The following is a 14,153-nucleotide window of genomic DNA, read 5'->3' on the forward strand; positions in this document are numbered from 1 at the left end:
TGACATGTTTCATGAAAATCTTAAAATCAAGTGATATACTGTCTATCCCATACTAAACTGGGGCTTCCCAGGTTGTGCTAGTGATCAAGAACTCGCCTGCTAAAGCAGGAAACACAAGAGACGTGGGTTCGATCCTTGGGTCAGGAAGATCCCCTGGAGGAGGGCAAGGCAATCCATTCCAGTATTCTTGCCTGGAGAATGCCATGGACAGAGAAGCCTGGCAGGTTATGGTCCATAGGGTTGTGAAGAAATGGACATGACTGAAGCAACTGAGCATGCGTGCATACACACACCATACAAAACTGGCTTTGTGAATTTGCCAAATATCCTCAGGCCCCATGCCTTTACTCACACTTTCTTCCTCTTATGAAACCTTTCCAAACATCTCCTGGGAGCCACCATCCTCAACTCAAATGACTTTCTCCTCTCAACAGAATTCACACACACCTGTTGTGGCTCTTTCCTCCCTGTTTCCAGTGATCTGTGTGCTCTGTCCCGCAGCAGAGAGAGATGTCTACAGAAGCAGCTGAGCTCTAATAAACCTCCCCCAAGGCAGAACTCCTAACCCAATGCCTGGCACACAGTGCTGTACATGTTTGGTGAATTACATTTATCAGTGCGCCTCTATGTTCCCAGCCAGAAGGGGGAATCTAAAATAGCACAGACTTTGCGACCCCATGGACTGCAGCCCACCAGGCTCCTCCGTCCATGGAATTCTCCAAGCAAGAATACTGGAGTGGGTTGCCATTTCCTACTCCAAAACAGCACAGGCACTTGCTCAAACCCTTGAGGTTTGTTCCTATAAAAATGTCTCTTAAAAACTTGAGACACAGGGAAAGGGTCCTCTTCAGAGCACCCCCACACAGACATGTAGTCCACCCATCTAGATGTCTCTTTATGGGTCTCCCTTGATGTATCCGACTCGCCTGCAGCCAAAGCCCAGCCCCACGGCTGCCCGCGGATGCCCTCTGGTGGCTGTTCCGGGTAATGACAACACAAAACTGCCCAGAGAGTAGAGGGTAGGCTCTTTATTGGGAGGTGATTTCTGTACCATAGGAGGATAGGATTCAGAGGAGACACAAGCAGTGTCAGCCCCAGAAATGTGGATCTCCTCTCCCAGTGGATATGTTTCTTCAGAAAATCCCACGAGGCTGGGACAGGAGAGCCCAAGGTTAGAAGCGGAACTGGAAAGCCTCGGTCACGTGTGGCTTCCAGGGCTCCAGGCTGGGGAGCAGGGAGGAGATACTCATGACGTGCCAGGTCTCCGCATCTGACACCGCAGAGCTCTGGTAGGACAGCAGCTGCACCCCTGCCTCTGCCAGGAGGCCTGGAAGTAGAAGAAACCCCTGGTTAGCACCAGGCACAGGGGAAGGAGAGGCAGAAGGCTGGGAGCAGGCTCACAAGTCTTGATTTCTGACATCAGTGTTGCAACACGGGTGGTGGTCTCAGAATTGAAGAGCTGAGACAGGGAACAAAGGGCTCCCTGTCAGGAACACCCTGACCATCAGGCAAGGCAGGGGAGGGAAGATTAGCCACAAAGAGCCAAAGCCACCAGTTGGACTTGCTGGCTGGCAGTTTTATCCGGACGATCAGCAAGGGAGAAAAGCAGGGGAAAGTTCCTCTTGGGATCTGGCAAAGACATTGATATCAGGCCCCCTGAGGCCTGTGGGCACTCATTCTCTGCCATACTTGGAAGTGCCCCAGGACCCCGAGCAGGTTTGGTGCCAGGGGCCTGAGGCAGATCCAAGATGCCTGCGACTGCTGGAGGGGATGCTCAGACAGGCTTTGTTGGATCAGGCTGACCACCACTCAGCCCTGCTGTCAGGAAACCTGCAACTCAACAGCTCTGAACTCCAGGATACACTTCTACAAGCAGTCTCAAACTGAGTCCTTAACGTGGTGAGCACCTGGCTAGTAACAGGGGCTCTGGGGTCCCACCCCTGCCGCATGGCTCTGCAACCTCAGATAAGGCAATTAATCTCTCAATTCCACATGTTCTGGAACCTGCTGCAGATCCCATGATGCCTGCAGGCATGAAGAGGGGCTGAAGGAGGCAGAAATCCACAGAGCGCAATCCCAGGACAGAGCCGTACACACACACACACACACACACACACACACACACACACGCACAGCCGTCCCTGCCCCCAGGGCACTGGCCAGCCCCACAGGCCCTCCTCACCAATCATGGTCGGCAGCATCGCAGGGTTGGAGGCCTGAGCCCGGAACATGAGCAGGGGCTGGCCCGGGCGGAGAGGCACTTCTGGTTTGAAGACAGCTCCGTTGAGCGCCTGCAGCACAGGCATGGCGCCCTGGACCAAGCCCACGGCCTGGTAGGGGGCACCTGCCAGGGCCACGGTCAGGAGGCATTCCCCGAAGTCCTGCTCCCCTGGTGTGGCAGGGTTGTGGGAGGTGGTCACCTGCAGAGAGGAGGCAAAGAGGCACAGTGACGCCTACTCCCTCCCTTGGCCTAAATGCCAATTTGTAGGGCATCAGCCTGGCTACCACACTTAGCAATTCAGGGTCAGGGGAGAGGGCAGATGGGAAGCCTGGCGCCCCTGAGCATGAGCTTCCTCCCTGAAGGAGGGCGAAGAGATCTACCGGATACAGGTAAAGGCTTGGAGGGGAGGGTGGGAGGAGGAGAAAGCAGAGGGAGGGAGGCAGACCTCTCTCTGTCCCCAGGATCATCCCTGAAGAAGGGCTGGACGGGCAGCCCAGCCACCAGAGGTGGTCCGGCCTGGTCCCTCCGGTGCTGACTTCCTGCTCCCTGCATAGAAGCAGTGGCCAACCCAGGATGTCAGAGAGCAGGCGGAGGAGAGGACACAGACTTTTGATCTTAAAAGGGAACCAGAAAGGAAGACACTGAAGGGAAGCCATGAGGGGCCGCAGAGGATAAGAGATGTGTGGCGAGCTCCTGGAGTTCGCAGACTAGCCCAGACCCCGGGTTGGGTGGTAAAGGAGTGCTGGATGGAGAGTTACAGGCTGATGCGGGGCCACCTCCCAGCTCCCGGCCGGGCTCTGAGATCTCCTTCTTGGCTGTGAAGTGGGGGTCCCGCTGGCCCTCTTGCTCACAGAGCAGTTATGCACACAGCACGTTCACGGGCGTCAGTTATGCTGATGCTCGGGGGCCGGCGGCGGGAGAGGTCATGGCTGTCTCCCACAGGGAGGCACTGTCACCAGCAGGACTCACACCCTGGGGGGGTCCCCATCAGTGAGCAGAGCTGAGAGGAGCTCTGAACACAGGGGAGAAAGGCAGTGCTGAGGGGTGGAGGGGAAGGGATGGAGGGGAGGGGAGGGTGCGCACATCGAGGCCGGCCTCTTTCACCAGCAGCGTGGCGTTCACCAGGTTCACATTCGCCTGCTGGGACGCGTCCTGCAGGAGGCCGATGATGACGGCGGGGGCCAGGCAGCTCCCGGAGTTCTTCAGGGATGATCCTGGGGACGGAGAGAAGTTGCCGTCAGGGCGCTGTGTGTTGAAAAACACGGGAGCGGGCAGTGCAGTCTAGCCCTGAGCCCTGGGTCACATGGCTCCTCACCGCCCTGGGGGGGCCCAAGCCCAGGCTGCTGGGCAGTTCTGCTACCCTGTGGGGGATGGAGAGGCAGCCAGGGGAGGGGGACATACTGGGGGTCCACACCAGAGAGGTGCTCACTCTAAGACACTCCTCTCCAGAACCCAGCCCAGCTCCACTGTCCCTGGCCCGGCCACCTGGGTCTGCCTGTACCCTCACCCCTACTTGGCACTTACACCCTTGCTGGTCTCAGGAAGTGGAGGCAGAAAGGGGCAACAGAAGCACCTGAGCCAACCTCCCTGCCTCTGCCCCTTCCAAGTATTGGCAATGCTAGCGGTCTACCCCACCACCACCCCGCCACCACCCCGCCTTTCCGCAAGTGAGCAGATGTCCAACAGTCAATGGGGAGGACAGGCCTCTGCAGAGTACAGGGGACCCACTCCCCAGTTGAGCCCCTGAGGACATCAGCCTGCCGGAGAGCCCACCTTAGAATGTTCCAGAGCACAAAATACCCCCAGCACCTGCCTTGTCTGACACATCCACCTCAGCTTTCACTTCACGGGTGAAGAACCCATGGCTCAGAGAAGGGGAAGTCCCAGGGCAGGTAAGCAACTGGGTCAAAACTGGAATAAAGGTTCTGTCGCTTCCCCTGGACTCTCTCCACTCATCCTACCACCTCCCACAGGAAGCTCTGAAGCTTGCAGAGGTCCTTCTCACATCCCAAACGTGCACATTTTAAAAATAGTGTCTAACAGGACTTACGAAAATTAAGCAGACTTCCCAATGACTTTGTGTGCCCCTCCCTTTCTGTCCTCACTTGGTAGCAAGCGAGCCATACTCAGATGGGATGTGAGACGTGGGGTCACGAGAACAGGGGCATCTCAGAGCCCCTCACTGGTCTGTGGCCTGCAGCAGACACACCTGCTGGGGTGCAGAGTCCACAGCCCTCTTCGCCCTCCCTCTGCAGAGTCCCCAACTCACCCTGTGTCACCACCTGGATGGTCCCTTTGGGAGACCCAGCCCAGGCCTGCATCAGCGCCCCAAGAGCTTCAGCCAGACTGACCCAAGGCTTGGTGTGTGGACAGAAGATGCTGGTAAGGGCCTGAGCATTTACCTGCAGAGAAAGGGGAGCAGGACTAAGGTCAGGAAGGGGAGGGACAGGGCACCCCTGCCCGACTCAGCTCCCAGACAAGGTCTGAAGGCCAAGCCTTAGCTCCACATGGAGAGCAGGCAGCAGGGGGCCAGCCTGGTTTTTGGGTGCCTTGGGGTGATAACCTTCATCAGCCACCCACAAGATGACAGCTTGTTCCTGTCGCTGAGGAGCGCTATAGAGCCAGAAAACGGCACAGCTCCCTGGCGCCCCCTATCAGCTTCCCTAAGCACAAAAGGCTCCCCCACTTCAAACTGCCAAAAGGGGATCAGGGAAGAGAGGGAAGGGACGTCTCCCTCTTCTCTGAATGTGCCGCCACCCCTCCCCAACTCCACCAGAGATCTGATTTTCCTGTGCAAACAAGGAAGATAGGTCTTTGACATAAACCATGTGGAGAGTCACAGATCACTTAGACCTAGAGTGGTGGGTCTCTCTGGAATGGCTTTCCTATCTGCCTTCATTTTTATTTTCTGTCTTGATTTTAAGTGTGTTTTTACACTGTCACAAAACACTCTGTCTAAATATCACAATTTGTAAGGCTGGATTTAAACACTTGGTTTTTTTTGCCATACTACACAGCTTGTGGGATCTCAGTTCCCCAACCAGGGACTGAACCTGGGCCACAGTAGTGAAAGCGCTGAGTCCTAAGTACTGGACCACCAGGGAATTCCATGAATTCATACACTTTTGATGATCCTATCACTCTTCAAATGTGGACTCCTATGAAGTCCACCACAGGCCTGTTGGGCAGTGGCAAAGAGGCAGAAGCCACATAATCCTCCAATGCTGTGAAGCCTAGGGTCTGCCCAGCTGGACAGCAAAGCAGCATGTTCTGGGCCAAAATGTCTATTTCATCTTGTGGCTCAAGATGTCTCTGAGTTAAGTATCTGGCCACTTGCACTGAGGCAACCTATAAAGAGAATCATCTAAGAAGGATTTAATTAGAATCTTGGGGTTGGATGCAAATCAATCAGGCAGATGTAATGAGGGGAAAACGTGGAGGTTTCTATTCCTGTTTTCACAGGGAAAACTGGCAGAGAATTAAAGAAGAAGGACTCATAATGATGGAAACAGCCGAGGAGACAGGACTCCCCAGCAGACCCTGCCGTGTAAGGAGGTCCCGGGTGTGACGGTGCCCCACGGCCGGCTCCCCTTTGATCCTCCGTGAAGCGCACAGAAGAAAGGGCAGTGAATCCCAGAACTTCGAGGGAAGAACTGAAGGGCCAGGCGGCAGCTGGAGGGTGAGAACTGCAGCGGGCAGTGGGAAAGCGCTCACCGGAGAAGCCCCACAGGCATGCACCACACCCGGTTCCTTGCCCTCGCAGGCCAGGGCGCTGCTCGCCACAGGTCTGCCGATTTAAAAGGGGCATCTATCTTCTCTAGAAGATGAGCAGGAGGCTCCAGGAAGAGCCAAGGCATTTGGGCGCCAACCTGATCCTCAGGCTAGTCTGTGCCTCAGGTCACAGCAGAAAGGAACTGGAGAGGACCCAGTAAAGAAGGAGAGACAGTGGGGCTTCCTGGGTGACAAGGAGGTCTTTCTTACCAATGCCTGTTGTGCCCGAGCCACTGCAGGGTAAAAGAGGCATTTGTTCCTAATTTGAGACTAAGTTTAACGATCTGGCTGAGATCTGACCACATAAGTAAGAAGGGGACATTTCATGGGTCCCTTACTTTCTCAGTGTGTAGCGGTCACGGTGGCCTGGAGAGTCGGGCTCTCAAACAAGGGCTGAACAAAGCACCCTGTGTCTCTCCCGCCATAACTCTGTCCTCAGAAGCGAAAAGCCCTACGCTGAAGGTCAGCCAGGAAGTCAGGGCCCACCCTCTAGCCCTGCCCACCCCCATTCATTACTGGTTAAGTATTTGGGGTAGAGCCACATGAGCTGCAGTAAAGCTTACATCCTGCTTTGATTTTTTTTTTTTAATCCTCTGAAAACTTAAAAGAGTATAATTAAGGACTAAAATATAAACTCATGAAATCTTAATAACAAGAATGTGGCTCATGGCAAAAGGATTGGGATGAAGTGAGACAAGCCAAGCAAATATTCATGAAAGGGCAGGTGGCAAGCCCCCTGAAGCACCTGGCACCCCTGCTGTGCCAAGGCGCTTCAGTTATGTCTGACTCTTTTGTGACCCTATGGATTGTAGCCCACCAGGCTCCTCTGTCCATGAGATTCTCCAGGAAAGAATACTGGACTGGGTTGCTGTGCCCTCCTCCAAGGGATCTTGCCAACCCAGGGACTGAACCCACGTCTCTTATGTCTCCTGCACTGGCAGGCAGGTTCTTTACTACTAGTGCCACTTGCGCCCCTTATTCACCCCTGTGTCCCCAAAGGGCTATGACAGCATCTGGCACCCACTGGAGCTTAGGGACCATCTGAAGACTGAATGAATGAGACAGGACTTGAAGTGTAAGTCAGGTTCAGCTTGGAGAAGAAACAAAGGACCAGGAAGGGCCCATTGAGAGCACAGTCAAGAAGTCACGATTTGGGGAAATTAAGGGGCCAGCGGGAGTGGAGAGTTCCTTAGCAGGGGTGATGAAGGCTGTGGGGGCAGGGTGGGCCTCTGCACAGGATTCTAAGTGGAGGTTATGAAAGATGTGCTCAGTGTTACAAAGTGAGACGAGGTGAGAACACCCTATCAGGGCTTTCTCTTCGGTCCGTCCCCCCCACTCACCCAACCTTGGGCACCCCGCCATCACGCCAGCCTCACTCCTTCACTCCCAAGGCCTGCAGAGAACAAAGGAGCCTTTCTCCAGAGGCATGGTGCAGGGGAAAAAAACCCAGTGTCTCAGCAGCAAGCCTACAATAGAGCAAGCTAAGCTGGCTCCAGGGTGCCGGGCCTCAGCTCTCAAGGCTAAACTGCAGGGCAGCTCCTGCCGCCCCACCCAGAGCACTCCGCTTGTCAAGTGCAGTGCCTTATCTTGGGCTCCCAGGGCTGAATCTGGTCACTGCTCAGCCCCGGGTCCCCATTCCCAGCTAAAACATGCCCTCCTCTGGCTTCTCCTTCTGGGCCCAGCCCCACAAGGCATACTTACAACCCCCGCCAGGGACTTCCCCTTCATCAGGTCCACAAACTGGAGGGCGATCTCCTCTCCGCAGCGACTCTGGGCCTCCTTGGTGCTGGCGCCCAGGTGGGGGCAGCTGATGACATTCTCATGGTCCACCAAGGCCCGGTCCCGGGGTGGTTCCTGACCAGAAAGAGACATCTCTGGGTGGGGTGCTTGGACTGCCTCAGGAACTGGAGGAGGAGAGGACAGGAGCAATGCCAACTCCTACTTCTGTTTCACCCGGTGGTCAGTGGACTCAGTAATAATCGGCTTCCTCATGAATGTTCCATCACAGCAGAACAGAGTCGGAGACTGGATTCCAATCTCAGCTCCATCACTTACTACTCATGTGCTCTGGGCACATCTCCATCTCTCTGAGCCTCAGTTTTCCTATCTGTAAGATGGGTTAATACTACCTACCTCCTGACACAGAGGTGTTATTTTTGGCAACATAATTTCTCCCACTAGAGACAGTAAGCCAAGGCCTTTGCTCAGCTGGGCTTCCAGCCCAAGGCCCTTTGTTCCCACCTCCCCTCTGCCCCCTACGCTGAGCAGGCACTTACCTCCGTGAACACGTCCAGTGCAGCCCCAGCACACTGACCCGACTGCAGGGCCCGGAGCAGGGCACCTTCGTCCACGATCCCTCCTCGAGCACAGTTCACCACGCACACGCCCTTCTTGCACTGGGCAAAGGTGCTGTCGTTCAGCAGGCCTGGGAGGGAAGGAGCCGCTGTCTTGCAGCGATGGTGTCGGGAACCACCTGCTCTGGCTCCGGAGGCCCCACCTTCCCCACCACACGCCTCCTTCCTGGGGGACTACAACCTCTCTGGTCTCACTGCTCCCTTCTCAGATGCTCTGGGCCAGGAGTCCTAGTGACGAATTTGAACCAGACTCAGTTGAGTTGAGAAACATCTCAAATGTCCCTGAGATGTTAGTGCTTCAGGCAGTGGTCCAAGGAGGTATCCACAGGGTCACTGATCCTACATGTTGACCTAGTTCACCCAGACCCTGTGCATTTCCAGCCAGCTCACCCCTCCTTGATCTGATGCAGGCCGTGTAACAAAGCATCACTGTGCTCCATGCTTACAGGATCTGGAGGCCACCTTCCCACCATGGCTGGTCCCCAGTGTGGGCAGAAGGCCCAGACTGAGGGCCCACCCTTACCTGGTTGGTGGCTTCTGTGGTCAACCCACACACCTACCTGTGGTGGAGGGCAGGAGAGGTGTGTGCACAGTGATAAAGTCACAGAGGGGCCAGATCTGCTCCAGGGGCAGCTGCTGCACACCGAAGGAGGCTGAGACCTCTGGCGAGATGATGGGGTCGTAGCCTATCGTCTGGGGACGTGTGAGAGGGAGAGGGTAAGTGTCCCTGTTAGTTGTCAGTACTGGTATTATTAATCATGGCTACCGTTTATGGAGCACTGACTAAACTGAGTGCTACTGTTAAGCCTTCCCTCCCTGGTGGCTCAGATGGTAAAGAATCTGCCTGCAATGCCAGAGACTGGAGTTCAGTCCCTGGGGTGGGAAGATCCCTTGGAGAAGGGACTGGCAACCCACTCCAGTATTCTTGCCTGGAGAAGTCCATGGACAGAGGAGCCTGGCGGGCTACAGTCCATGGGACTGCAAAGAGTCAGACACAACTGAGCGACTACCACAATACCCATTCATCTCTCATGGTAATTCAAGGGGGTTGGTACTATTATTCTTCCTACTTGAGACCTGATGGAAGTGGGGCATCCATGCTGGAGCAGGCAGGGTCAGAATTCAAAGGGAGGTTCGCCCACCTCCAAGCTCCGGACCATGAAAGGATGCAGGAGCAGCCGGTATATGGCTGAACCAGTGGAGCTCAGACACCCTTGGAAAGTGGGGAGCCCCCGTGAGAAAGGACGATCCTGTGGGGAGCAGTGACGCGGTCAGAGGGCACGAGGGAAAGGAGGGGAGAAGCTGGCTGCAGCTGGAGGCCCCACGGGCCCGAAGATGGGCAGGCACGCCGCCCACTTCAACGGAGCGAGGAAGAGGTAAGGGAGAAGGGTGGTGGCGGTGCCCAGCAGGGCTATCAACAAGGCAGACTCACCACCGGGGAAGGGGGTAAAACACCAGTGCTGACACCAGGTGGGTAGAGTACAGTCCTGTCTCTCAAAGGTTCTTTTCACAAGGCTTAAAGTGTACCTCGTCTTGGAAGGCGTAACTGGGTGCCTGATCAGGCAGAGGTATAAACGACTAAAGGCAGGTCCTTTCAACAAGGCAGGTTTGACGGGAGGGGAAGGACTTCAAGAGGAGGAAAGTGAGACTTAGAGGCACCATGGGTTGGGAGGATCCAGAAAGAACCGCGGTCTGAGCTGGTGGGGAGAGGACAGCCCCCAAAGCAGAGGTACCTCCCTGAGGCTACAGAGAAGGAGGGAAGGTTGGCTCCTGGGAGATGAGGGCAGACAGGAAACTCGGGGTGTAAACTTCATCGACCCCATGAAATCAGCCAAAGGTCATCACATATTGATGGGAAGAGGGAATGCTAGAGAAGACAAAGCTCACGAGAAGGAAGAAAAAGCCCAGACTCATAGCTGATGATGGCAAACACCCTTCACATTAACTGTGTGCCTCATGGGGCTTCCCTGGTGGCTCACTGGTAAAGAATCCACCTGCCAGTGTGGGAGACAAGGGTTCCATCCCTGAATCGGGAAGATCCCCTGGAGAAGAAAAATGGCAATCCACTCCAATATGCTTGCCTGGGAAATCCCATGGACAGAGGAACCTGGTGAACACAACTTAGAAACTAAACAACAAACAATATGCATCTCATACTTGATGAGTTAGATACTATTACCTCCCTGTTTTACATATGAAGAAACTAAGGAAGAGGTTAAATGATTTGCATGCTCAATTGCTAAGTTGTGTCCGACTCTTTGTGGTCCTGGAGACTGCAGCCCACTAGGCTCCTCTGTCCATGGGATTCTCCAGGCAAGAATACTGGAGTGGGTTGCCATTTTCTTCTCCAGGGGATCTTCCCAACCCAGGGACTGAACTCGCATCTCCTGCACTGGCAGGTAGATTCCACTTGGGAAGCCCATTAAATGATTTAACCAAGGTCATAAAGGTAGCAAGTGGTAGAATTGGGACACAAGTATTCTGGATCCAGCGTCCACGCTTCTAATTCCTACCTGCTAATCAGGGGTGGAGTGGGGAGGCCCACAGCCCCCACCTGAGAAAACAGGGATAGAATGAGATGGAAACATCTCTTCTTACATCAGAAAGAATCCTGGCTACCAGCCACATACCTCTCAGCAGGGGCGATGCTTTGAAGGTTGCCAAGGCAGCACAAGCAGTGGGGAAGAATGTGCAACTAGGTAAGATTTTTCTCTTGCAACATCAAAGACCTAACCACTTCCTGCCTGGTCTACCCAAGAGACCTGCCCCGAGCTCTCTCCTCAGGCCTGGCCCATGTCAGCCACAGTTACCTGACGGGGAAGATGTGTAGCAGTCGTAAGAATCTCAAAGGTACTGAAATGCTCAAGAAGGCAGGACAGCTGGCTGAGCTGTGCAGGTCTGCAGGACCCAAGATAAGGACTCTGGACCAGGAGGTGGGCCTGAGTCTGGCCTCAAGTGCGGTCAACGGTGTGTCCAGGTGCAAGTCAGTGCCTCCAGACCTGGATCCTCAACTTTAAGAAAAGGAGCAGGTGGACAATTTCAAAGTGACCCCTCCTCTGGTTTTCAACAATTCAATGTTCCATGAAAAGAAAGCTCCCTGAGAAAACATTCAGAGTCGGCCCAGGATTAAACCAAACACAAACAGAAAGAACACAAAGCCTACTACTTCAACAGTGGTTACCTCTAGGTGGTAGAATTAATTTTTCTTCTCCTTTATGCTTTCCTATACTCTTTCAAGTTTCCCCCACTAATCATGACTTTCTTTTGAAGCTAGGGAAATATAAAAGTTATTTTAGAAAATTATGGCACAGAAGATTACTAGATCAAGTCAGCCTTCCTAGAGAAAAAACAGAAAACAGTTATGAATGAGGTGTGGCTTTTGGAACCACGTTTTCCACTCATCGTCAGCTCTGCGGCACTGAAGAAGCCCACTCCTACCCTCATGGAGGTACAGGGGAAAGAGGCTGCCCACCCCCACGCCCTTACAGGATGGCAAGCTCATGGCCATTCCACAGAGGTAAACTCTTCCTTTCTCGTGGGGAGAATGAAACATCCAGGGGAGGGGAGAGGACCTGGTTCTCACAAGTCTTCTTTGTCCACTGGCTCTGAGGCTGGCTGGAACAAGGTCCCATTCATCTCTGATCCAGATATACTTTTTTTTTTTCATGCAGAACATGGGGAGGATAGGGACACCAACAGAAGTCACACAGCCAAACCTAAGGGAGCAAGTTCACACAACCCTATTGTCTCTGGGCTCTCAGAAGCCAAGAATCAGCACAGGGAGGCTCCTGCAGGCTGAGTCTAGCCCAGCGTCCCTACTGCAGGTGCCTGGGGCTAAAGGGTGGAGGAGGGGGGCGGTGCAGGTGAGATAAGCATCTGCCAGGCTGTCAGCAGGCCCTGACTCAGCTTTCTTTCACAGAGAGACAGCACCTCCTTCATCTGCAGACAACTGCAGGGGAAGAATTCTACCCTGTTCTCATTTTTCACTCAAGATACCCAGGGCAGAGACAGAGGCTGAACTCGACTAAGGGCTAGGGCTCTTATATCAGAAGACATGTTCTGGGAGGTAAAAGGGGTGACATGAGGCCCAGGAGACTGACCCTGAGTCGGGTTCTGATGTGTCCAAGAAAGGTCAGATGTCAAATGTATAGATGTCAGGCACTTCCGGGTTCTTATCACCTATTCCTAGAGAGGAGCCTTGGGGAGATGCATAAAGGGATGCATAAATTCCTCACCCCAACTCCAGCCCCAGGACAGAGTCCTGATGTTGGGGTAACAGAGGAACCCTAGCTTTTCAAGTGGTGCTCCCAGGTGATCTCCTAGCTGCTGTCATAGAAGGCAGCCTTGGGAGACCAGTCATACTGCTCCTGGTCCCTCTGGCTGCCTGTGGATGGAGGAGATCAGGGAGGCTTTCAAGGTATAAAAGGGCTCCAACAGAGGAGCCTAATGGTCACGTGCCCTTTCTCTATCCCAGAGCCAATGTTTGAGTTTAGCATTGGCACTCTGCCCCCCAACCACACAATGAAATCTTAAATATAAACTCAATATAAAACCGTATCAGGACCTCCCTGGTGGTCCAGAGGTTAAGAATCCGCCTGCCAATGCTGGGGACACAGGTTCAATCCCTGGTCCGGGAAGATCCCCCATGCCATGGGGCAACTAAGCCCATGAGCTACAACTACTGAGCCCACGGGCTGCAACTACTGAAGGCTGAGAGCCTAGAGCTCTGTATGAGAAGCCACTAGCATGAGAAGTCTATGCATGGCAACTAGAGAAAACCCCTGCACAGCAACGAAACCCAGCACAGTCAATAATAATAATAATATAAAACCAGATCAATTCAAAACCACAGAGGTGAAGGCCCAGAAGCCCCACCACCTGCTCTCTCCCTGGGCCCACACTCCACGTCCTTGAGTGTATGTGTGCATGCTAAGTCGCTCAGTTGTGTCCGACTTTTTGTGAGCCCATGGACTGTAGCCCCAGGCTCCTCTGTCCATGGGATTCTCCAGGCAAGAATGCTGGAGTGGGTTGCCATGCCGTTCTCCAGGGGATCTTCCCAACTCAGGGATCAAACCCATGTCTCCTGTATTACAGGCGGATTCTTTACCACTGAGCTCCTCCACATCCTTACTATGTGTCTACACTTGAGGCTCTGGGAAGAATCTGAAAACCACTGCTCTGGGGCAGAAAGAATTGCAGGTACCAGACTGAGATGGGAGCTGCCTGCTGCGTGAATGACTAAGTGCAAGAACATGGTGCAGAGACTGATTTACCAATAGGAACCAGCAGGAAGGACGGCGTTGGCGGCAGTGCTGGGCAAAGAGCACCAGACTGCGACCCAAGAGGCCCAGAGTCTGAGCTGGACTCCACCCCTTACTCGTACTATTATCTTGAGCATTTCACATAACCTTCCTGGGCCTCAGTTTACTTATTTGTAAACTGGGATAATAATATTGACTCCAGAGGGTCACTGTAGGCATATCTAACACAGCAGATCGGTAAATATTCAGTTCAGTTCAGTCGCTCAGTCGTGTCCAACTCTTTGTGACCGCATGGACCCCAGCACGCCAGGCTTCCCTGTCCATCACCAACTTCCAGAGCTTGCTCAAACTCATGTCCATGGAGTCAGTGATACCATCCAACCATCTCATCCTCTGTCGTCCCCTTCTCCTGCCTTCAATCCACAGCCTTGTCTAACTAACTCAGTAAATATTGGCAAGACCCAAAGGAATTGATGACAACTGGAGCCTCAAGTTAAACATCCCTCCCTTTGGGCTAATGTCAGACTCTTCACAATACTGGCCACA

The 14,153-nt window shown here is 53.8% G+C and overlaps 1 protein-coding gene across 1 annotated transcript in view; it reads right to left on the reverse strand.

Moving 5' to 3' along the window:
• Window positions 1–1,042: 1,042 nt before the first annotated feature.
• Window positions 1,043–14,153, reverse strand: part of PHGDH (phosphoglycerate dehydrogenase) — a 30,866-nt gene continuing 17,755 nt past the window's right edge. The window contains exons 6-12 of the mRNA XM_068965354.1: window positions 8,907–9,039; window positions 8,269–8,417; window positions 7,694–7,846; window positions 4,491–4,623; window positions 3,305–3,435; window positions 2,183–2,420; window positions 1,043–1,327 (exon numbers count right to left, since the gene is read on the reverse strand). Coding sequence (XP_068821455.1) covers window positions 1,173–1,327; window positions 2,183–2,420; window positions 3,305–3,435; window positions 4,491–4,623; window positions 7,694–7,846; window positions 8,269–8,417; window positions 8,907–9,039 — 1,092 coding nt within the window. The 3' untranslated portion in view covers window positions 1,043–1,172. The remainder of the gene's footprint in view (window positions 1,328–2,182; window positions 2,421–3,304; window positions 3,436–4,490; window positions 4,624–7,693; window positions 7,847–8,268; window positions 8,418–8,906; window positions 9,040–14,153) is intronic.

Source organism: Capricornis sumatraensis, chromosome 2 (assembly GCF_032405125.1).
Source record: "Capricornis sumatraensis isolate serow.1 chromosome 2, serow.2, whole genome shotgun sequence".
Lineage (NCBI taxonomy): Eukaryota > Metazoa > Chordata > Mammalia > Artiodactyla > Bovidae > Capricornis > Capricornis sumatraensis.